The sequence below is a fragment of the Eschrichtius robustus genome, chromosome 16, assembly GCF_028021215.1.
Source record: "Eschrichtius robustus isolate mEscRob2 chromosome 16, mEscRob2.pri, whole genome shotgun sequence".
Lineage (NCBI taxonomy): Eukaryota > Metazoa > Chordata > Mammalia > Artiodactyla > Eschrichtiidae > Eschrichtius > Eschrichtius robustus.
Genome location: NC_090839.1, coordinates 87,186,710 through 87,211,431, shown reverse-complemented (window position 1 = coordinate 87,211,431; position 24,722 = coordinate 87,186,710). Strand labels below are relative to the sequence as shown.

Below are 24,722 nucleotides of genomic sequence, written 5' to 3'. Positions count from 1 at the left end.
TGAATTTCAGAGCCCTCAGGACTTGGTCCTGGTTTTCCTCACACTCTAGAGCAGAGGTCAGCCAACTTTTTCTGTAAAAGGCCAGATAGTAAAGTTTTTCAACTTTGCAGGCCAGGTGGTCTCTGTTGCAAATTATCCATTCTGCCCTGGTAACACTGCAAAATCCACAGACAATATGTATGTAAATGAATGGGCGTGGCTGTTTACTTCAAATAAATAAAACTTTATTTAAAAAAACAAGCAGTTGGCCAGGTTAGATTGGCTGATCCCTGCTCTGGCTGACCTTGCCCAGCTGGATGACACATACGTGCACAATCATCTAGATAGACCTGCATATCTATCTGTCTGTTGTTGCTGCAATGGTGCCTCTCACTGGCTTCAACTTAATAGATACAACTAAGGCTCCGATTCCCTCTTCCCTCTATCCTCCCCACATCTCTAGGAGGACAGTGCTCTAAACTAACTAACCTGAAACCCGAGGGCATCCTTGCTTCTTTCTGTCTCCCCCTTCTATGCCCATCACAGCAGCAACCCAGGTCCATCTGCTTCTCCATCTCCCTCTGCTATAATCCTACAGCAAGCAGCCAGAATGGTCTTTCTGGAAAATCAGGCCACTTTACTTCCTGCCTTGAAATCCTCCAAAGCCTTCCTTTTGCCACCAAGATGATGTCTAAGTCCCTCGTCCTACTTGTCATCTTATCTTATATTGCTCTCTCCTTGCAAGCTCCCTTGGTCATGCCAGCCTTTTTCTGGTTCAGCCATACCAGGTTCTCTCTCACCTTGAAGGCAGGGCATGTATTCCCTTGACTTTTGGAAGCTGCCTTCTCTTCATTTTTGTTTGAGGCAAATCTAGAACCCAAATTTCATTCCTAACCCAGGGAGTCCTCTAGTGTTGCCACAGCAATCAACTTGGACCCTAAGCTTCCAACTTAGACCCTATTTATTACCCAGGAACAGAACTGGTGAGCCACTAATTCTGTCTGTGCCCCCTGGAACAGAGAGCTCAGTCATCTACTTTTGCAGGATTGTAAGCTTAGAAAAACTTGAATGGATCTCTTCTAATCCCCACTGCCCCCCGCAAAGAAAGATCAGCACTACTGCCCTTGAGGACAAATTTGGATCAACTTCTACCCAAAGTAATATTCAGTCCTAGGCCTTGTTCATCATTGCTATCGTTAGGGGGCCGGGCAGCAACCACGTGGCCTAGCATTGATTTGGAATTACATCCCCCGTTTCCCAACTTTGGGAACCTGTTACCTAACTAGGTTACCTCATTAAAAAGACACACACTGGGGACCACCCTGGTGGTCCAGTGGTTAAGAATCTGCCTTCCAATGCAGGGGACACGGGTTCAATCCCTGGTCACTGAACTAAGATCCCACATGCCATGGGGCAACTAAGCTGCACACTGCACCTTCTGAGCCCACGCACCACAACTAGAGAGAAGCCTGCGTACCGCAACGAAGAGCCCGCATGCCACAACTAAGACCCGACGCAGCCAAATAAATAAACAAATAAATAAAATTAATTTAAAAAAGACATTCACTGGTATACTTGATGAAACCAGGGTCAGCAGATGTGGAATGGCATCACTCAAGATAACGTTGTCTCTGAATTTTGGTCCATCACCTACAAATAGACAAGAACATGACACTCAAAGAGGGAACAGAGAGAGTCCTGGGGTGGGTGAGTAATTCTTCACAAGTCTCTGCAAAGGGGGAGAGGCCAAAACTCATTCCTGGGTTGGGCAAGTAGATAGTATAGCCATGAACTAGACCCTGGGTCTCTGACATGTTGGTTGAGTAGATGGCCTGACGTGGAAATCAGGCACCACACAGCAGGGATTGCTATAAGCAGAGTCTCTGGACCCATCAGGAAGCCAGCCAACTGGGCCCAGGCAGCACGTTCTAAATGCTGGTGGAATTTCACAGCATGGTTCTCAGGAGACAAAGGCCACTATGGACCAAATTGTCTTCCCAGAAGGCTTTGGCATGGGGCAGTAACTTCCAAATGCAACTCAGAACAAAGTCTGGGAGATGGATAGATTCTAGCCATCAGTTGTCTGCTACTTTGGCTAGAATACCAATTTTAGACCCTAGACGTCTCAACCTGTAATTCTTCAATCATCAGGCAAGGTATAAGTTACACTATACCACCCGATTTTGCCTGTTCCTTACTGCACTAAGCAAAATGAGAGACGAAATCTCTGTAATAGTTGCTTTATTTCTGCAAGCTTTTAAAAAGTAGACTTATTTTATATTCTGTGTTTGCTAATTCCATCCTCTGAAGTCCTTGGAGGTCTAATCACATTGTTTGCTTCTGCTGACTCAGTCATAGTGGATTGTTGACTTTCTGAACTTGAAATTGATAATATTTGGCTGATCTTAATTTGTCAGAATCCTGAGGGGCCCGACTGAGTTTGTTTCCCCCAGAGAGCGTCACATTTATATTCAGCCAGGGATCCTGGAGTTCCCAACCTGACAGCATTCACTCCCCAGCTTGTGTTTTCCCGGACCACGCAGGGAATACAACATCCAGTCCCAAATCCATGAGGCCAGTCTTAGGATTCTGTTTTCAGGGGAGACTTTTATCCTAAACTAAGCAGACATTTTCGTGTGTATTCCCTGGGCAACTTTCACTGCAGGTAGAATTCTTTTAGGGTACTGGGTCTGTCATAAAATCCCCACATTGCATGAGCCAAAGACTTGTCTTTTGTTCCTGAAGCCACTAAGCCCTGAGGCTGTAGGACCCCAGTCTTGGCAGGTGTCCCTAGGCAGCCTGGAGCTTCAGAACATACCATGTCTTCTAGCTTCAGCTTCAATTTTTGGCCTCTGAACTTGACTCTGAATTTTGGAAAGGCCCGTTCTACTCTTCCCAGCATTGCTAGGTATTTATACTTAAAGTGTCTGATCTACAATACTACCCAAAGAATTCCCATTGCATGCCACTCACAAGGCCCACCGTTTTCTTTGCCCCCTGCCCCCCACCGAGGGGAGAGGCTCACCTGCTATATTACCAAGGGCCCACACTGCCTGTTCACACACAGTCATATGAGGGGAAGACAGGAGCTCAACCAAGGGCTGGATGGCCCCTCCGTCCACGACAGCACGAGTCAGCTCCGAAGTACCAGAGGCAATATTGGTCAGAGCCCAGGCTGCCTCGAGCTGCAAGCGGGGATGAAGGGATGACTTCAGGAACTCCACCAGCCTGGGAATGAGCCCTGCGTCAACAATCAGCTTCAGAGGAGGGTTCTTTTCCCGGGACAGCATTTTCCTTCGCAGTGTAAGAGAAAAGACAAGAACGTGTCCTGTGAGGCAGGTAAGAAGAACCTCCTTTATGGATGTTCTTGGCATTCCTAACTATCAAGTGAAACAAACCACTGGGCCAGAGCTCCTTCATATCCTAGAGTTCAGCCTGTAACACTCTGCAGTGATGAAGCAACATTTTTCCCTTTAGTTATTATCTATGAGCCGCCATTCCTGGTGAGGCCAATTTAAATTAAGCTATTCGTCTCTGACCACACTTGCATATCTTAAGTTGTTCTCAAGGACAGTGTAGAGGAGCAATTTCATCTCACTTTTGGATGGACTGGCCTTTTCTTATATTGTGTGGGCATTCTGCCACTGCCAAGAAACCAAATAGGCTGCTGGAACCCATTTCTAGCTATGCATCTGTCAACAATACAAGTCTGTTGGGCGATACCTGGCTGCTTGGGTGGCCTGGAAACATAGTTCTGGATCTGAGGCATTGACACCATTGATTATTTCTTGCAGGGTGAGGCTGACCTGCAAGGAGACATACATTCAAGTCAGAGTCTCTGCCAAAAGGAACCATAGGTCATCTAGTCTAGCCATCTATCTGATTAGAAGAAGCTGGCTTGAACACTATGTCTCAATGTGTATGCTGGTCTGTATTAGGGGAAGGAAGAACATTTGGTGGTCTCACAGATTTGTGGGACACTCCCCATGCTCTGGAGGATAGGTAATTCCTATTATCACTTGGATCCCCAGCACCTTTTTATCCCATGCAGTAAGAACATGCTAGTGGGTGGCAGCAAAAATGGGAGAACAAGGACCTCAAAATTCTCTCCTCCATAAAAGCAACAAGAAACCTGAAAAATAGAATCAACTTTTTTAGAACTCTGGAAACTGACCAAAGGTTTGCAGCAATTTGTTTTATTCAAGCTGAAAGGGGTTTATTCAAGAAAAATGTCTAAATCTCAGTAAGAACAGCAAGGTTTATGGCATTTTGCCTTGCCTTATTCCCACTCCTCCTCCCACAGCTCCATGGTAGCTTCGAAAACCAACAGCCCAGCAGCCACTGGAGGAGGCAGAACAGGTTGGTGCTCCCTTAAAGCCTCACTCCCAGAGAATTATTACTATTCGATGCTTCTAGTGGTTTCCTGGGAGATTCCATTTGTAAGATTCTATTTTATTTGACTCAGAGCTCACACAATGCAAAAAGTCTTTTCCCTGGAGGTATTTGTTAAAAACAGTTAGAGGAAGTGGTTCAACTTCACAGCTGCTTGGGGTGGGGGGGTGGGGGGGTTAGATAACAGTTGGGGGCAAGCAATAGACTAACCAAAAAACTTAAAAGGCAAAGCTGGGAATGAGATGTTCATTGGGGCAACATGTTCCTGAAAATCTAGAAGGTCACATGCCTCTATAGAACTGTTGCACATGCTCACAGAAAATAGAGAAGACCCTGAGGTCTCACCTCTGGCTGACTTTGAGGCTCTGTGCAGGCAGGAAGTGAAGGTTTAAGGCAGCATTGTCAACTTCCTGGTTGAATGTTGAAGGCATGCCCCAACATGCACACAGAATGCCTTGGCAAAGATTGGGTGAATTTTTGCTTCCAAGTGTGTACGGAAATCTCTGTCCAATCATTAGCTGACCACTAAGCTAACTGAGCAGAGAATTCAATGCCTACACATGACAAAGAATACAAACTTTACAAAATCAACTCAAAAGTCACTGAATGAACAAACAGTGAGCAACAACAAGAAACCCTGGGCAAGGGGTGGGGGGCTCAGATCTTATATCCAAAGTTGCCACATTATTTTAAATGACTAGTTGTTAAAGAAATTATAAGACATTCAAAGTATAGCACATATACAAGCAAAAAACAAGGCAATTAATAGAAACTGTCCCTGAGGAGCCCAGATATTGGACTTACTAGATAAAGACTTTAAATATGTTCAAAGAACTAAAGGAAAGCATGTCTAAAGAACTAAAGGAAAGTCTAAGAATGATGTCTTAGAGACACAGAACAAATCATCAGTGAACTTAAAGATGGGTCCGTTGAGATTAACCAGCGTGAGGGAAAAAAAGAATGAATAGATCTTAGCCAAAAGGCCAAGAAGCAAGCATAGTAGCTATTCCTATCAGTTTAATATCTGATGCATCCTCTATCCAAGGACAATATACTAAATGGATTTTTGGAACTAGGAGATGGACTAGAACTTGCTCCATCCACTCCATGCATTGACCCAGGTATTACTGTACTTCCAGGAATAGTGCACCCCCTTTGAGGGAAATAAAGACTGTTTGTTTGTTTTTTTTAAAAAAGCAAAAAAAAAAAAAAAAAAAAAAAAAGAAGATTAAACTTAACAGAGCCTTACAGATCAGCAACATATGGATAATAGAATGGCAAAGAGAGAGAAAGGGGCAGAAAGTATATATGAAGAAATGATTTCCAAAAACATCGCAAATTTGATGAAGAAGTTAATCTACACCTCTGAGAAGCTTAATGAACTTCAAACAGGAAAAACTCCAAGAGATCCACACTTAGACACATCATAAAATGTTGGAAGCCAAAAACAAAAAGAGAATCTTGAAATCAGCAAAAGAGAAGCAACTCACCATACACAAGTCCTCAACAAGATCAAGAGCTGATTTATCCCCAGAAAGCATAAATGACATATTTAAAATGCTGATAGAAAGTTTGTCAAGCTAGAATTCTATACATGGCAAATTATAATAAAATGGAGAAATTAAGACAGTCTCAGATAAACAAAACCTGAGAGAATCCATTGTCAGCAAACTCACTCTACAAGAAGAGAGTTCTTCAGGTACTAGAAACTAGATAATAACCAAAGACATGAAGAAATCAACAACACCAGAAAGGCAAATATAATGGTAAATATAAAAGACAGTATAGTAGATAGCCTCATCCACCAGCAGGCAGACAGCAGAAGCAAGAAGAACTACAATCCTGCAGCCTGTGGAACAAAAACCACATTCACAGAAAGATAGACAAGATGAAAAGGCAGAGGGCTATGTACCAGATGAAGGAACAAGATAAAACCCCAGAAAAACAACTAAATGAAGTGGAGATAGGCAACCTTCCAGAAAAAGAATTCAGAATAATGATAGTGAAGATGATCCAGGACCTTGGAAAAAGAATGGAGGCAAAGATCGAGAAGATGCAAGAAATGTTTAACAAAGACCTAGAAGAATTAAAGAACAAACAAACAGAGATGAACAATACAATAACTGAAATGAAAACTACACTAGAAGGAATCAATAGCAGAATAACTGAGGCAGAAGAATGGATAAGTGACCTGGAAGACAGAATGGTGGAATTCACTACCGCAGAACAGAACAAAGAAAAAAGAATGAAAAGAAATGAAGACAGCCTAAGAGACCTCTGGGACAACATTAAACGCAACAACATTCGCATTATAGGGGTCCCAGAAGGAGAAGAGAGAGAGAAAGGACCCGAGAAAATATTTGAAGAGATTATAGTCAAAAATTTCCCTAACATGGGAAAGGAAATAGCCACCCAAGTCCAGGAAGTGCAGAGAGTCCCACACAGGATAAACCCAAGGAGAAACATGCCGAGACACATAGTAATCAAACTGGCAAAAATTAAAGACAAAGAAAAATTATTGAAAGCAGCAAGGGAAAAATGACAAATAACATACAAGGGAACTCCCATAAGGTTAACAGCTGATTTCTCAGCAGAAACTCTACAAGCCAGAAGGGAGTGGAATGATATACTTAAAGTGATGAAAGGGAAGAAGCTACAACCAAGATTACTCTACCTGGCAAGGATCTTATTCAGATTTGATGGAGAAATCAAAAGCTTTACAGACAAGCAAAAGCTAAGAGAATTCAGCACCACCAAACCAGCTCTACAACAAATGCTAAAGGAACTTCTCTAAGTGGGAAACACAAGAGAAGAAAAGGACCTACAAAAAAAAAAACCCCAAAACAATTAAGAAAATGGTAATAGGAACAAACATATCGATAATTATCTTAAATGTGAATGGATTAAATGCTCCAACCAAAAGACACAGGCTTGCTGAATGGAAACAAAAACAAGACCCATATATATGCTGACTACAAGAGACCCACTTCAGACCTAGGGGCACATACAGACTGAAAGTGAGGGGATGGAAAAAGATATTCCATGCAAATGGAAATCAAAAACAAGCTGGAGTAGCAATACTCATATCAGATAAAATAGACTTTAAAATAAAGAATGTTACAAGAGACAAGGAAGGACACTACATAATGATCAAGGGATCAATCCAAGAAGAAGATATAACAATTATAAATATATATGCACCCAACATAGGAGCACCTCAATACACAAGGCAACTGCTAACAGCTATAAAAGAGGAAATCGACAGTAACACAATCATAGTGGGGGACTTTAACACCTCACTTACACCAATGGACAGATCATCCAAACAGAAAATTAATAAGGAAACACAAGCTTTAAATGACACAATAGACAAGATAGATTTAATTGATATTTATAGGACATTCCATCCAAAAAAAGCAGATTACACTTTCTTCTCAAGTGCACATGGAACATTCTCCAGGATAGATCACATCTTGGGTCACAAGCCTCAGTAAATTTAAGAAAATTGAAATCATATCAAGCATCTTCTCTGACCACAACGCTATGAGATTAGAAATGAATTACAAGGAAAAAAACGTAAAAAACACGAACACATGGAGGCTAAACAATACGTTACTAAATAACCAAGGAATCACTGAAGAAATCAAAGAGGATATCAAAAAATACCTAGAGACAAATGACAATGAAAACACGATGATCCAAAACCTATGGGATGCAGCAAAAGCAGCTCTAAGAGGGAAGTTTATAGCTATACAAGTCTACCTCAAGAAACAAGAAAAATGTCAAATAAACAATCTAACCTTACACCTGAAGGAACTAGAGAAAGAAGAACAAACAAAACCCAAAGTTAGCAGAAGGAAAGAAATCATAAAGATGAGAGCAGAAATAAATGAAATAGAAACAAAGAAAACAATAGCAAAGATCAATACAACTAAAAGCTGGTTCTTTGAGAAGATAAACAAAATTGATAAACCATTAGCCAGACTCATCAAGAAAAAGAGAGAGAGGACTCAAATCAATAAAATTAGAAATGAAAACGGAGAAGTTACAACAGACACCACAGAAATACAAAGCATCCTAAGAGACTACTACAAGCAACTCTATGCCAATAAAATGGACAACCTGGAAAAACGGACAAATTCTTAGAAAGGTATAACCTTCCAAGACTGAACCAGGAAGAAATAGAAAATAGGAACAGACCAATCACAAGTAATGAAATTGAAACTGTGATTAAAAATCTTCCAACAAACAAAAGTCCAGGACCAGATGGCTTCACAGGTGAATTCTATCAAACATTTAGAGAAGAGCTAACACCCATCCTTCTCAAACTCTTCCAAAAAATTGCAGAGGAAGGAACACTCCCAAACTCATTCTATGAGGCCACCATCACCCTGATACCAAAACCAGACAAAGATACTACAAAAAAAGAAAATTACAGACCAATATCACTGATGAATATAGATGCAAAAATCCTCAACAAAATATTAGCAAACAGAATCCAACAACACATTAAAAGGATCATACACCATGATCAAGTGGGATTTATCCAGGGATGCAAGGATTCTTCAATATATGCAAATCAATCAATGTGATACACCATATTAACAAACTGAAGAATAAAAACCATATGATCATCTCAATAGATGCAGAAAAAGCTTTTGACAAAATTCAACACCCATTTATGATAAAAACTCTCCAGGAAGTTGGCATAGAGGGAACCAACCTCAACATAATAAAGGCCATATATGACAAACCCACAGCAACCATCATTCTCAATGGTGAAAAACTGAAAGCATTTCCTCTAAGATCAGGAACAAGACAAGGATGTCCACTCTCACCACTATTATTCAACATAGTTTTGGAAGTCCTAGCCACGGCAATCAGAGAAGAAAAAGAAATAAAAGGAATACAAATTGGAAAAGAAGAAGTAAAACTGTCACTGTTTGCAGATGACATGATACTATACATAGACAATCCTAAAGATGCCACCAGAAAACTACTAGAGCTAATCAATGAATTTGGTAAAGTTGCAGGATACAAAATTAATGCACAGAAATCTCTTGCATTCCTATACACTAATGATGAAAAATCTGAAAGAGAAATTAAGGAAACACTCCCATTTACCACTGCAACAAAAAGAATAAAATACCCAGGAATAAACCTACCTAGGGAGACAAAAGACCGGTATGCAGAAAACTATAAGACACTGATGAAAGAAATTAAAGATGATACCAACAGATGGAGAGATATACCATGTTCTTGGATTGGAAGAATCAATATTGTGAAAATGACTATACTACCCAAAGCAATCTACAGATTCAATGCAATCCCTATCAAATTACCAATGGCATTTTTTACGGAACTAGAACAAAAAATCTTTAAATTTGTATGGAGACACAAAAGACCCCGAATAGCCAAAGCAGTCTTGAGGGAAAAAAGCAGAGCTGGAGGAATCAGACTCCCTGACTTCAGACTATACTACAAAGCTACAGTAATCAAGACAATATGGTACTGGCACAAAAACAGAAACATAGATCAATGGAACAGGATAGAAAGCCCAGAGATAAACCCACGCACCTATGGTCAACTAATCTATGACAAAGGAGGAAACGATATACAATGGAGAAAAGACAGTCTCTTCAATAAGTGGTGCTGGAAAAACTGGACAGCTACATGTAAAAGAATGAAATTAGAATACTCCCTAACACCATACACAAAAATAAACTCAAAATGGATTAGAGACCTAAATCTAAGACTGGACACTATAAAACTCTTAGAGGAAAACATAGGCAGAACACTCTATGACATAAATCACAGCAAGATCCTTTTTGACCCACCTCCTAGAGTAATGGAAATAAAAACAAAAATAAACAAATGGGACCTAATTAAACTTAAAAGCTTTTGCACAGCAAAGGAAACCATAAACAAGAAGAAAAGACAATCCTCAGAATGGGAGAAAATATTTGCAAGTGAAGCAACTGACAAAGGATTAATCTCCAAAATTTACCAGCAGCTCATGAAGCTCAATATCAAAAAAACAAACAACCCAATCCAAAAATGGGCAGAAGACCTAATAGACATTTCTCCAAAGAATATATACAGATTGCCAACAAACACATGAAAGGATGCTCAACGTCACTAATCATTACAGAAATGCAAATCAAAACTACAATGAGGTATCACCTCACACCAGTCAGAATGGCCATCATCAGAAAATCTACAAACAACAAATGCTGGAGAGGGTGTGGAGAGAAGGGAACCCTCTTGCACTGTTGGTGGGAATGTAAATTGATACAGGCACTATGGAGAACAGTATGTAGGCTCCTTAAAAAACTAAAAATAGAATTACCATATGACCCAGCAATCCCACTGCTGGCCATATACCCAGAGAAAACCATAATTCAGAAAGACATATGCACCCCAATGTTCATTGCAGCACTATTTACAATAGCCAGGTCATGGAAGCAACCTAAATGCCCATCGACAGACGAATGGATAAAGAAGATGTGGTACATATATACAATGGAATATTACTCAGCCATAAAAAGGAACGAAATTGGGTCATTTGTTGAGACATGGATGGATCTAGAGAGTGTCATAGCGCGTGAAGTAAGTCAGAAAGAGAAAAACAAATATCGTATACTAACGCATATATGTGGAACCTAGAAAAATGGTACAGATAAACCAGTTTGCAGGGCAGAAATTGAGACACAGATGTAGAGAACAAATGTATGGACACCAAGAGGGGAAAGCGGCAGGGGGTGGCGGGTGGTGGTGTGATGAATTGGGCGATTGGGATTGACATGTATACACTGATGTGGATAAAATTGATGACTAATAAGAACCTGCTGTATAAAATAATAAATAAAATAAAATTCAAAAATTAAAAAAAAAAGAAAAATGAGGAAATGCATAGAACAGACCAAAAAAATAAAATAAAATAAAATAAAAATAAAAAATAAAAAAATAAGACAGTATAAATGTATTTTTTATTGTAAGTCTTTCTTCTGACTTAAAAGACAACTGCATAAAGCAATAATTATAAACCTATATTAATGGGCACATGATGTGTAAAGAGGTAACTTGGATGATAATGAGAGCAAAAGCAGAGAGGGAATAAAGTTATATAGGAGTATTGTTTTATATACTATTGAAATTAAAATGGTATTACTCCAAACTAAATAACCAATGGATAAAAAGAAGAAATTTCCAGGGAACTTAGAAAATACTTTGAGATGAATGGAAAAAAAACATACAATATACCAAAACCAATGAGATGTAACTAAAGCAGAGCACAGAGGGAAATATGTAGCCATAAATGCAAGTATTGAAAAAGTAGAAAGCTCTCAAATCCATGACCTAACTTCCTACTTTAAAATATTAGAAATGAAAGAAAATTAAACCCCAAAAAAAATCAGAAGAAAGGAAATATTAAATACTAGAGTGGAAATAAATGAAACAATGAAAAAAATAGGAAAAAAATAATCAATGAAACCAAAAGTTGGCTCAAAAGAGCAACATAAATGACAAATGTTTAGCTAGACTGACCAAGAGAAAAATAGATGAGACTCAAGTTACTAAAACCAGGAATAAAATTGGGAACATTACTACTGAATTAACAGAAATAAATAAGATTAGAGACGCTATGAAAAAAGTATACAAACAAATTAAATAATCTAGATGAAAGGGACAAATTCCTAGAAACACAAACCAAAAGTGGCTAAAAAATAGAAAATCTGAATAGACCTATAACAAGAGATTGAATTATTAATTTTTTAAAAATTCCACAAAGAGAAGCCCAGATACAAAAGGCTCCACTGGTGAATCTTCACAAACATTTAAAGAAGAAATAACAGCAATCCCTCACAAACGCTTCCAAAAACTAGAAGAGGGACATTTCTAGCTCATTCTATGAGCCCAGTATTACCCCAATATCAAACTGGACAAAGATATTACAAGAAGAAGTACAGACCAGTATCCCTCATGAATATATCTTAAAATCCTCAACAAATTCTAGAAAACAAAATGCATCAACACATGAACAGAATTATACATCATAATCAATTGGGATTTAACCCAGGAATGCAAGGGTGGTTCAACCTATGAAAATCAATGTAGCACAGCATATCAACAGAATATATGGGGGAAGAAAAACACGATCATCTCCACAACTGCAGGAAAAGCATTTGAGAAGATCCAGCACCCTTTCATGATTAAAAAAAAAAAAAGCATTCAACACAAGCTAGGAATAAAAGGGAACTTCCTCAATCTAACAAAGGCATCTACAAAAAACTCACAGCTAGCGTCATACTCAATGGTAAATGAATGAAAACTTCCCCCCTAAGATCAGGAACAGTATAGGATATCCACTCTTGCCACTTTTATTCAACACAGTATTGAAGTTCAAGACAGGTTAATTAAGCAAGAAAAAGAAATTAAAGGCATCTAGATTGGAAAGAAAGTAGTAAAACTCTGTCTGTGTGCAGATGACATGATCTTGAATATAGAAAATCTTAAGGAATCCACACACCAAAATTTAGAGCTAATAGACAAGGTTCAGCTAGGTTTCAGGATAACATAGAAAGATCAGTTCTTTTTCTGTACACTAGCAATGAACAATACAAAATTGAAATTAAGAAAATAAGTTTATTTACAGTAGCATCAAAAAGAATAAAATACTTAGGAGTAAATTGAACAAAAGAAGCACAATGCTTATATGCTGAAAACTATTTTTAAAAATTAGAGAAGACTTAAATACATTGAAAAATATCCTATGTTCATAAACTGGAAGACTTAACATTGTTAAGATAGCAATACTCGGGCTTCCCTGGTGGCGCAGTGGTTGGGAATCCGCCTGCCAATGCAGGGGACACGGGTTCGAGCCCTGGTCTGGGAGGATCCCACATGCCGCGGAGCAGCTGGGCCCGTGAGCCACAATTACTGAGCCTGCGCGTCTGGAGCCTGTGCTCTGCAACAAGAGAGGCTGTGATAGTGAGAGGCCCGCACACTGCGATGAAGAGTGGTCCCCGCTTGCCGCAACTAGAGAAAGTCCGTGCACAGAAACGAAGACCCAACACAGCCAAAAATAAATTAATTAATTAACTAATTAAAAAAAAAAAAAAGATAGCAATACTCCACAAACTGATCAATGCAATCTCCATCAAAATCTGAGCTTCCTTTAGTGAAAAAATTGACAAGCCAATTCTAAAATTCATATAGAAATGCAAGGGATCCCAAAGAGCCAAAATAATCTTGGGGGAAAAAAAGAACAAAACTGGAGGACCCACACTTTCCAATTTCAAAACCTACTACAAAGCTACAGTAATCAAGTCTGTTGTGCTGGCATAAGGATAAACATATAGATCAATGGTAGAAAATCCATAGTCCACAAATAAACTCTCACATTTATGGTCAACTGATGTTTGACAAGAGTGTTAAGACCATTCAATGGAGAAAGAATAGCCTTTATGGTGCTGGGACAACAGGACATCTATATGTAAAGCAATGAAGTTGGACCGCTACTCATACCACTTACAAAGACTAACTCAAAATGGCTGAAAGACCTAAACATAAGAGCTAAAACTATAAAACTCTTAGAAGGAAACATAGGCATAAATCTTGGTGACTTTGGATTAGGCAATGGATTTTTAGATATGATACCTAAAGCACAAGCAAACCAAAGACAAAACATAGATAAATTGGACTGTTTCAAAATTTAAAACATTTGTGTTTCAAAGAGTCTATCAAGAAAGTAAAAGGACAGCCCACAGAATGAGAGAAAAGATTTGCAAATCACATAACTGGTAAGGCTCTAATGTTCAGAATATATAAAGAGCTCTTTCAACTCAATAAAAAGACAAATTACTTGATTTTAAAAATTGTCAAAGGGTTTGAATAGACATTTCTCGAAAGGAGAGATACAAATAGCCAGTAAGCACGTGAAAAACTGCTCATCATCATTAGTCATTAGGAAAACATCAAAATTACAGTACAACCTTTCACACCCATAAAATGGCTCTAATCCAAAAATGGAGAATAACAAGTGTTGGTAAGGATGTAAGAATGTACAGTGATGCAGCTGATTTGGAAACAAGTTTGGCAGCATATCTGTTTCCTACTGCTACTGTAAAAAATTACCAGAAATTTATTGGCTTAAAACAAAGTTACAGCCTATGGTTCTAGGGGTCAGAAATTCATGATCAGTTTCATTGGACTAAAGTCAAGATGTTGGCAGAGCTGTTTCCTCCTGGAGGCTCTGAGAGGAGAGTCTATTTCTTTGCCTTTTTCAGCCTCTAGTGGGGCTTCCTGTGTTGCTTGGCCTTTGACCCGTCCCATCTTCAAGGCGCTACACGCTCATCTCTGCTTTTGCTCTGCCTTGTCCTTCATCCTTCTTATTATTATAAGGACAGATGTGATTACATTGGGCCCATCCAGATAATCCAGGATAATTTCCACATCTCAAGATCCTTAATCTGGGGACTTCCCTGGTGGCGCAGTGGTTAAGAATCCGCCTGCCAATGCAGGGGACACGGGTTCAAGCCCTGGTCGGGGAAGATCCCACATGCCACGGAGCAACTAAGCCCATGCGCCACAACTACTGAGCCTGTGCTCTAGAGCCTGTGAGCCACAACTACGGAGCCTGCGTGCCAAGAGCCCATGCTCCACAACAAGAGAAGCCATCGCCATGAGAAGCCCGTGCACCACAACAAAGAGTAGCCCCCGCTCGTCACAACTAGAGAAAGCCTGCGCACCGCAACAAAGAGCCCGCGTGTCACAACGAAAGATCCCACATGCCTCAAGGAAGGTCCTGCATGCCACAACTAAGGCCCGATGCAGCCAAAAATAAAAAAAACTAAAAAATAAAAATAAATTTTTTTGAGAAAAAAAAAAAAAGACGTTCATAGTGGCATTACTTATAACACCCCAAAAATGGAAACAATCCAAATGTCCATCAACTAATGAATGAATAAACAAAATGTGGTATACAATGAAATATTATTCACCCACAAAAAGGAAAGTACTGGGCTTCCCTGGTGGCGCAGTGGTTGAGAATCTGCCTGCTGATGCAGGGGACGCGGGATCTAGCCCTGGTCTGGGAAGATCCCACATGCCGCGGAGCAACTAGGCCCGTGAGCCACAACTACTGAGCCTGCGCGTCTGAAGCCTGTGCTCCGCAACAAGAGAAGCTGCGATAGTGAGAGGCCCGCGCACCGCGATGAAGAGTGGCCCCCGCTTGCCGCAACCAGAGAAAGCCCTCGCACAGAAACGAAGACCCAACACAGCCAAAAATAAATAAATAAATAAAAATAGTAAAAGCTCTGTTTAAAAAAAAGGAAAGTACTGACACATGCTACAACATCAATGAACCTTGCAAACATTTTGCTGACGGAAAGAAGCCAGGCACAAAAAGCTATGTATTATATGATTCCATTTATATGAAATATCCAGAATAGGTAAATCCACAGAGACAAAGTAGATTCGTGGTCACCAGAGGCTGGGGGAAGGAGGAGTGAGGAGTGACTGCTTCGTAGGTGTGGGGTTTCTACTGAGGTGATGAGTATATTCTGAAATTAGTAAGCGGTGATGGTCTCACCACCTTGTGAACATACTAGAAACCACTGATTATAGTCTTTAAAAGGGTGAATTCTGTGGTATATGAATTAGAATTTTAAAAGGAACATGCTAATATAGGATAAAAAAGAAAACTCTTTCATAGTTTTGTTTCATAGTTTCGTCTTCCTTGGGTGGCAGGAATCCTAAGGAATCCTCTAGACGGATGAAGCTGGGTAGAGTAGGGTTCAGAGCCCTACGGCAATTCAAAGAATGATCACAGCCATCCCATTTGGTGGACAGTAGAACATCATGGGATCCACTTGCCCAGACTCAACCAATCTCTGCCCTCTAAGAGCCTTAATCCTAGCAGGATGCAAGGATGCATATGGATAGTTAACATAACAGATCATAAAAGATATGAAGACACAACACCATCACAGTTCTAACCCTCCTAAGTCAGGGCATTCTGCAAAAGATTCAGCACAATATTGGCCTGGAAGTACCCCAGGATTTGCCTTGAGTGAGGCTGGGGCGGATGGAGAATGGAAGCTAGATGACAGCATTCAAGTCCTAGGTAAGACGTGACACGTCGAGTGACTATATGCCTCCAGTGAGGGAGAACCTCCATGACCCCTCATTTCCTGTTTCCGGCTGAATGGCAGCAAGTGAATTTTCAATGAGACGCAGCATCTCCTCCACCCCCTGTTAGAACATAGATCCCAGACTCACAGCCACAAAGCTAATGACACTTAGCTTTCTGAAAACACCAGTTTAGTTCTAATCACCATCTCTCTACCCCTTTCCTTAAAGGGCCTCCATTAGAGCTTGCAAGTTCTGAATCAAACATTTTCAAGGCAGAGAAACTTACTAAGGACGTATTTTATACCCAACTGCTCTAAATGCCATGTTCCCGACGTACCCCTTTGGTCTGTTGCTCAGAAGGGTCAGGGGAGACATCCGTGATGTTTCTCCTCTTCAAGGACTGCTCATCCTTCTTGGCTTTCCGGAGCTCCAGGCTGACTGCTATCCTCTGCTGCCGCCTCATCTAATGAGGAAAAGAATGGGAGCCCTTAGAGCTGGGAAGTCAGGTTGTCACCCTGTTTAGCCTTTAGGGCACACTTCAAAGCATCCAATTTCACTTTTACAGATGCAACAGGCTGGAAGAGTTCAGATCACACAGCTAGTCAATAGTCAGCTCAGCTAGCCTCCTCTGCTTCTTTCTCCTCCTCCACCACCTCTAGCGAGATCGTCAATCTTCCTCCCAAAGTGAAGGAAGACCATGCACACCCACTGGCCAGCCAGGATTCTCAGGTGTAGAGACATCTGAGCAAAGCATCCCATTGCCCTGAATCTGAGCACATCTTCATTGGTGCCGATTGCTTCCAGAGAAGCAGGCCTGTGCCTTCTAGCTGTGGGCACCCGGGTTGGGCAGGGGACTGAAGGGAGCACCCCGGCCCCAGATGTCCTTGACCATTTCCACTGCTGGGAATCAGCCTATAGGTCATGCAAACCTTGATCCAATCCCAAGAGTTTTACTTGGACACCAGACTGAGGAAGATGGAAATTCTACAAACAAACAAACCCCCCTTTGCTTCTCTTATCAGGCAAAACTCAGACCTTACCGTATTGAGAATCCTGGGGAAATGGTCTAATCTTTATGGATAGATGAGTTTTGGGTTGAAGACTTTAAAATATTAATTATAAGGAAGTCAGTGTGTATTAGATACTTCTGGTTCCTTAAAGAAGCTATTTGAGCCTTGCTTGAAACTAGGGTCAATGGGAATTCCCTGGTGGTCCAGCGGTTAGCACTTGGCGCTTTCACTGCTGGGGACCGGGGTTCAATCCCTGGTCGGGGAACTAAGATCCCACAAGCCGTGCGGCACAGCCAAAAAAAAAAAAAGAAAATAGGGTCATTGTGGTGTTATCTGGAAAGGCGAGGACACGCTGGGGACCTATGGAGCCAGTTGTCGTGTTGCTCCCATCACTAAGCGGCCCTTCCCCATAGAGAATTTGGTACCTTTGGCTTCTACCTTCTCATCTCCTGGACCTTCCCGCTGCTGTCCCCATAGAGGGTTTGATTTCTTTGTTCTAATTGGTTTCCTTTAATCTGTGGTGGTCTTGGAAGCCAGACAAGCCAAGCTTGTTGGAAAGGGTGTAAGTAAGCGGGATTTGGCTTTGGATGGTGTTCAACTGGGCGTCTATGCCCTTGTGTTCTCCTTATCCTCAGCTGCCTTTCAGATTCCCAAGGCGTAGCCAGCTTGATATGTCAGTCAAGATACATAGATATAGGACACAGCGCTAGACAGAAAACCTGGAGACCAGAGAAGCTGAATGAGAGATTCACGAACAGCACAGCCTCCTTGGCCCAGCGCTCGTGCTCATCCCAGTAGAGAGAGCAGTCTGGGCTTTTCACTTCTGAGTCCTATTTCTCTTCCAGGCATGCTGGTTGGTACCTGTATTCCCAAAATCTTAGCTCCTTGGTAAGCCCCCTTGACATGCAGAGCTGCAGGTAAGCATCTATATACGAGGCACTTGGTGATGCTACCCAGGTCCTAAGAGGTAGGTATCAGCCCTGTTTTATAGATGAAGAAACTGAGGCTCTGAAGTTCAATAGTTTCAAGATCACATGGAGACCTTGATTTGAGTCTACAGTTGTCCGACTAAGTCTGTGAGGTTTGATCCTCCCCACCTTCAATATTTTACTATGAAATTTTCAGATATACAGAAAAGTTAAAAGGATTATTCAATGACCATCCATGCACTTACCCACACTGAACATTCTGCTATACTTGCTCGTTCACCCCATCCAGCCCACTCTCCACTAGTTTTAATGCATTTCAACCATGTGCTTTTTACCGCACCCATCCTTGATAGAGTAAGGTATCGCTTCATACTCACAGATGCATCTTTGCCACGATACTTAAATTTTCTCAGCCTCTCTTCTGGAGCTTCTAAAGTCGGCATATTAACTAGAAGAAGTAAAGCACCTGTAGGTAGGACAGTTCCAAAGAGATTTTCAGTGCCCAGTATGTGGTTACTATGTTAAAGCCATCCGGGCTGTAAGCCCTTAAAGGACCCACAGTGGAACAGAGAGCAGCATCCACAGGCGTCACATGCCAGTTCAATAGGCAATGAGCATCATGGGAACTCAGAGGGGACCAGCCCTGGGCTACAGGAGTAAGGGATATCTTTTTAGGGGCAGTTTGGCTTGAACTGGGCTTTTGATGGCTAGGGTAGGCTGGAAGGAAAGCACAGAACCCTTCCACGTGGCTGGGTCCAAGGAGTTCTGTACAGAGCATACGTACAGGATGCTGAGGAGCCCAACCAGGCTATGATAGGAAGATGGTCCTCTTCTCCCACATCCGATCCACCAGCACATCAGTACAGGACTGTCTGAAGCATGTCCCACTCCTAATTTTTTAGAGGACTTCCTCCACCCTGGTCCAGCCCACCATCATCTTTCACCCACACTATGGCAACTGTCTCCGAACTCTACTACCTGCTTCTACCATTGCCTTATCCCAATCTGTTCTCTACACAAAGCCATGTGATCTTTTAAAAAGAAACTGACCATGTAATTTCCCCCACTTTTTTCCCGCCCTCTACTGGCTGGTTGATCTTAGAAGAAAACTCAAGTTCACCATGATGCCCGCCCTACGTGAGCTGGCCTCAGCCCACTTTTACCCAACAATTCTTTCCTATCTAAGAAGCTGAGTATCTTCCCAATCTGTCTGTTTCATTTTCTCCATAGCTTTTACCACAACTCAATATTTTCTTGTTTGTGCATCTTCCCCTCCATACTCCCAAGGACAATGGGACCATGCGTGTCTTAGTTACGATTCCTCAGCCCCTTCACAATGCATGGCATGTAGTAAGTAGGTACTCAAATGTTTGTTAGAAGAGGGTGGTGAGCGATAAGCTCACAAAGGGAGTTGGCCCTCCATTAGAGGAGGTTATTCAGATCAGGGCAAGTTTGGATTTCCTACAGGGCAACAGGGAATAACCTTTCTTACAAGTATGCAATGAATATTCGTCTGTTTCTAAGTATACAGGATGGGCCAGACTACATTATACCAAAGAGAAAACTGGATAAAGATGACCAACAGACTCTCTTCTTGAGAGTAGAACAGGTGGGAATAATTTTGGTAGGAAAGACTAATTTAGACATATCAGTTTGGATGGGATGGTGTAGACAACTTGGAGAATTCTGTCAGTGAGGAGAGAGCCAAGGAGAGAGAAGACGAACTCTATCTGAGAACAGAACAAGAATTGAGTCTTGGTGACCTGTGTATTAGGGTCCAAGAAAACAAAGAGCCAGCAAGGGACCGGGGAAAGGAGGGAATCTGAGACAGAACAACAGAAGCACAGCCTCAGAGGCACTACCGGTTAACAGCGGCTACCATGCCAGGGACAAATCCATAAAAAGAAGCACCACCAGCCCCAGACAGATAGGAGAGCAAGTCAGCTGAGTCTCAGAGCTGAGGCTTCACTGCCGTGACTTTGCTTTTTCTAAGGCATTTGTCTCTTTAGGAGCTTGAGCAAGAATAGCTGACAATGTGTACAAATCTGAGTGGGAAATGCAAATTACTTCCCAGAATTGACCAGTTGCTCCCTCCCCCCAGCACATCTCAATCTGGAGAGGTGGAGAGTGACACAGTGGGTCACACAATGGGTCACAGGAACATTTGCAAAGCTCTAAACATTCCGTTAACAAAGTCACAGTGGTCACCTCCACCACCCCAACCCCCAGAGAGTCAAGGAGCCCCGGTGACATCCATAGCCCTTCCATTGCTGTGTATTTACCAGGAGAAGCACCACGTATAAGTTGGCTTGAGACAATCTCAGGCTTTAGATGAATTCAGTTAAAAGTTCAAGCTGGAGGTAGATTGACCTCCAGCAATATACCAGAAGCCAGCACATCAGGAAGAGGAGAGAATGATGCTGCAGGACAATCTCAGCCCTGGAGGCTCAGGCTAGAGAGTAACCATGTCCCATCCCTTCATCTACTTTAAAGTCATCTCCAATCCTGCCCCATCAGGAAAGAAAGAGTTGCTTTTTGTGACCCAGTGACCCACCGGTAAATCATTGCTATTCATCATGACACCCTTGAAAACACCATCACAAAAGAGTTTTCCAGTTGCTGTAATAGCAAGGTCAAAAGGATGATCAGTTGCAACCCGAGATTTGGGTTTAAATAAGGAGCTATATGCTACATCTCCAAGAGGTAAGACATATGGCAATATAAATTAGGAACAGGATAGTATTATGGGCCTATTTCAGACAGCAATGGCCAAAATGTGTTTATTACATACCAGGAATATTGGACACTTAGGATTAAATGAAGCAACATTATGAGGTATCACCCCACACCAGTCAGAATGGCCATGATCAAAAGTCTACAAACAATAAATGCTAGAGAGGGTATGGAGAAAAGGGAACCCTCCTATGCTGTTGGTGGGAATGTAAATTGATATAGCCACTATGGAGAACAGTATGGAGGTTCCTTAAAGAACTAAAAATAGAACTACCATATGAACCAGCAATCTCACTCCTGGGCATATATCTGGGCAAAACTGTAATTCAAAAAGCTACATGCACCCCAAAGTTCATTGCAACACTATTTACGATAGCCAAGACATGGAAGCAACCTAAATGTCCATCGACAGAGGAATGGATAAAGAAGATGTGGTATATATATACAATGGAATATTACTCAGTCATTAAAAAAAACACGAAATAATACCATTTGCAGCAACATGGATGGACCTAGAAATTCACTTCACACTAAGTGAAGTCAGGCAGAGAAGGACAAATATCATATGATATTACTCATATGTGGAATCTAATTTAAAAAATGATACAAATGAACTTATTTACAAAACAGAAACAGACTTACAGATATCAAAGACAAACTTATGGTTACCAAAGGAGAAACGTGGAGGGGAGGGATAAATCAGGAGCTTGGGATTAACATACACACACTACTATATATAAGATAGATAACCAACAGGGACCTACTGTATGCTATAGCACAGGGAACTCTACTCAGTATTCTGTGATAACCAATATGAGAAAAGAATCTGAAAAAGAATGAATATATGTATATGTATAACAATCACTTTGCTGTACACCTGAAACTAACACAACATTGTAAATCAATTACACTCCGATAAAATTTTTTTAAATAAATTAATAAAAAACTCAAAAAACATGAAGCAACAGTAACAGTAAGGGAGAGAGAGCCCCATTTTGCAAGTGAGGAAACCTTTGCAGATGCCATTTGCCAAAGTTCCCACAGCTGGTAAGCCCCAGAGCCAGGAATCAGCCTACGTCTGACTCCTGCGTCATGCTTTGGATCACTAAACTTCACAGCCGATAATCTGTAACAAGGTCAGATTAGGAAACACCAAGTCTCCACCGTGGGTGGCCCTTAACACATGGGTGAGATGTTGGAAAACAGGAAAGCGCACCGTTTTAGGCAATGGAAACAACAGAGGCCACTTTGGAAACACTCTGTTGCCACCTCATTGCTGCGTCTCACTCACTGTTAGGGGCCCGACCAACTCAGCTCATGAGACTGTCTGAATGTGCACAGAGGCCGGTTTGGTACACGGGGATGAAATGCTTTTGCTCCTTGGGAGACCCAAGGCAGGGCCTAGTTCTAGGACTGTTGCCATGGGAACCATGCATGCTTCTGCCACATCTCAGATGGTATGGCCATAAGGAACCTGGGAAGTGGATCCAGGGGTTCAGATGGCTGCCACTTTCCTTCAAATCAAATATCAATGGGAATTCCCTGGAGGTCCAGTGGTTAGGACTCGGTGCTTTCACTGCCATGGGCCCGGGGTTCAACCACTGGTCGGGGAACTAGGATCCCACAAGCCGTGCGGTGCAGCCAAAAACAAAACACCAAAAACCAAAAACCGAAAATCAAGTGGAAGGCCTTTATCAGGTGGCGTAAGCAGAGAAAGCTTGACTTCAGATCAGAGTCCTCCCTTGTCCCTGAAAGCAGTTTGAAAGTCACAGATTTGGCCACACCACTTCATCTGGGGACATCCTTCAAAGCCAGCTGCAAAGCAGATCCTTCTGGCTTTCACAAGCTTCTCTACTCACAGCTCAAATGTGATTCCTTCCCCTCACATGGCTATTTCTAGCACCAGGAGAGCTGGCTACCCCATCATCCTTTACCAGTAGAATAATGAGAGCGCTAATTTGGAGGCTTTGAGTTATGCACCAAAATCAAAGTCAGTACCTTTCTTCATTGATTCTCTAAATTTGAGATCCAGAGAAAGCCAGACTAGTTATTTAGGCAAACATCATCAACGTAGGGGCTGACACCGCCCCCCCACCCTCAGGCCAGCTCTGTTGCTCCCCACACTATGAGACCCCCTGTCCTGGGTGTCAGGTGGCAGAAGCCCACCCAAGGGACCCTCCCTGGCCACGCCTTATTAATGGCACTGGGTCACTTTCTCTGGTGGGAGCATTACAGGCCATTTGGTTTTTTCTGTCCTTCCCTAGGTCTAGCCAAACTTTGACTGTGAGCATCTTTCATGAACCCAGAACGGTTTTAAATTAAGATATGTCTTATCACCCCAGAGGTGGCTTCTATAAAGCAGGATTTTTCTGATTTTAACCCATGCTCGCGGCTTAAGGAAACGAAATACTTGAGAAGCGCACAGCATTAACTCCCTATAACCCCACTCCTCCTCCAAGTTAACCTCTGAAATCGCACACCACCCTCTACAGGCCCCAGCCGCTCTGCACGTGCCCCGAGGTGCTGATTGCAGGAGGGGAGCCGATCACAGACAGGGTCTGGCAGCATGCGTCTCCACTTCGCCTGTACCGGGGACATCTTTCCATGTGTGTTCAGATCTACATCACTAACAGCCCCTTGTTCAAACAAAGTGGGATTTGTTTTAAGCTAAAACCATGCATTGGGTTGGAGTGAGTCAGGCTTATTCGGAAGGACTGAGCCGACCTCAGCTCCAAGGTCAGCAAGCAGACACCGCTGGGGCTGGAGTGGGCCCCCGGGGAAGGGGGGTGGTCTCCAGTTCCAGGGCCCCCGCCCCCTCCATCGGCATTCTTTGGCTCCCTGCACGGCTCTACCAAATAGACGTGTCCTGACACCACCTTGGAGGCAGGGAGACACACAGCCATGCCTCCCTCCCCGGCCCAGGCTGGCCAAGATGAGAGGCACGTGTCAAAGCAAGAAGGAAGCAAGCAACTAGGCCTTCTCCCCGTGACCCACCTCCAAGGCTTGGAAAGGCTTTGCTCCCCAGGTGAGGACGTCCCGAGGGATATTTCAGGGAGTAGGACACCAGCAAAGACGCAGGGCACACGGATCTACAGGCTGCGGCTGCCGTGTGGGTGACGCAGCCCCAGGCCCCCTGCCATCCCCCCCACCCCGCCTGGGCTCTGGAGGGTGAAGGGTCCCCACCAACTACCACCCCCTCCTCACCCATCCTGAAAACAAGCCAAGCGCCCCTTAGCACAGCTTCTGTCTACCAAGACTGAAGTTCAACAGGGAAAGGCCCAGCCTGGGCCTCCTGGGAGCCACTGCTCCAGGCAGGCCACCAGCTTTGGGGAGGGCACGACCGCAGCAACCTCTCTGGGGCCCCCAAACAGCTTCTAAGGTCCCCGGCACCCTCCACCCACCCGTCACTCACCTGGCAGGGAGCCACAGTCTCCAGCCCCCTGGTTGGCCTTAAATGCCCTCAGCAGGTGGCATGTCTTTGGGGGCATTTGGCCCATCCCCACGGGGCTGGTTTCTGACCAATGTCAACGGTTCTCGGAATCAC

At 42.5% G+C, this 24,722-nt stretch overlaps 1 protein-coding gene and 1 non-coding gene across 3 annotated transcripts in view; one reads left to right on the top strand and one right to left on the bottom strand.

Moving 5' to 3' along the window:
• The window catches only part of KPNA7 (karyopherin subunit alpha 7), a 39,933-nt gene extending 21,045 nt beyond the window's left edge, over window positions 1-18,888 (bottom strand). For both annotated transcript variants that reach the window (XM_068524422.1, XM_068524421.1), the window contains exons 1-5: window positions 18,823-18,888; window positions 16,844-16,969; window positions 3,703-3,785; window positions 3,005-3,273; window positions 1,547-1,629 (exon numbers count right to left, since the gene is read on the bottom strand). In XM_068524422.1, coding sequence (XP_068380523.1) covers window positions 1,547-1,629; window positions 3,005-3,273; window positions 3,703-3,785; window positions 16,844-16,969; window positions 18,823-18,888 — 627 coding nt within the window. The remainder of the gene's footprint in view (window positions 1-1,546; window positions 1,630-3,004; window positions 3,274-3,702; window positions 3,786-16,843; window positions 16,970-18,822) is intronic.
• On the top strand, window positions 5,338-5,526 carry LOC137750790 (U2 spliceosomal RNA). Its single transcript, XR_011070576.1, has one exon. It is a non-coding gene; the product is annotated as a U2 spliceosomal RNA (small nuclear RNA).
• Window positions 18,889-24,722: the final 5,834 nt, after the last annotated feature.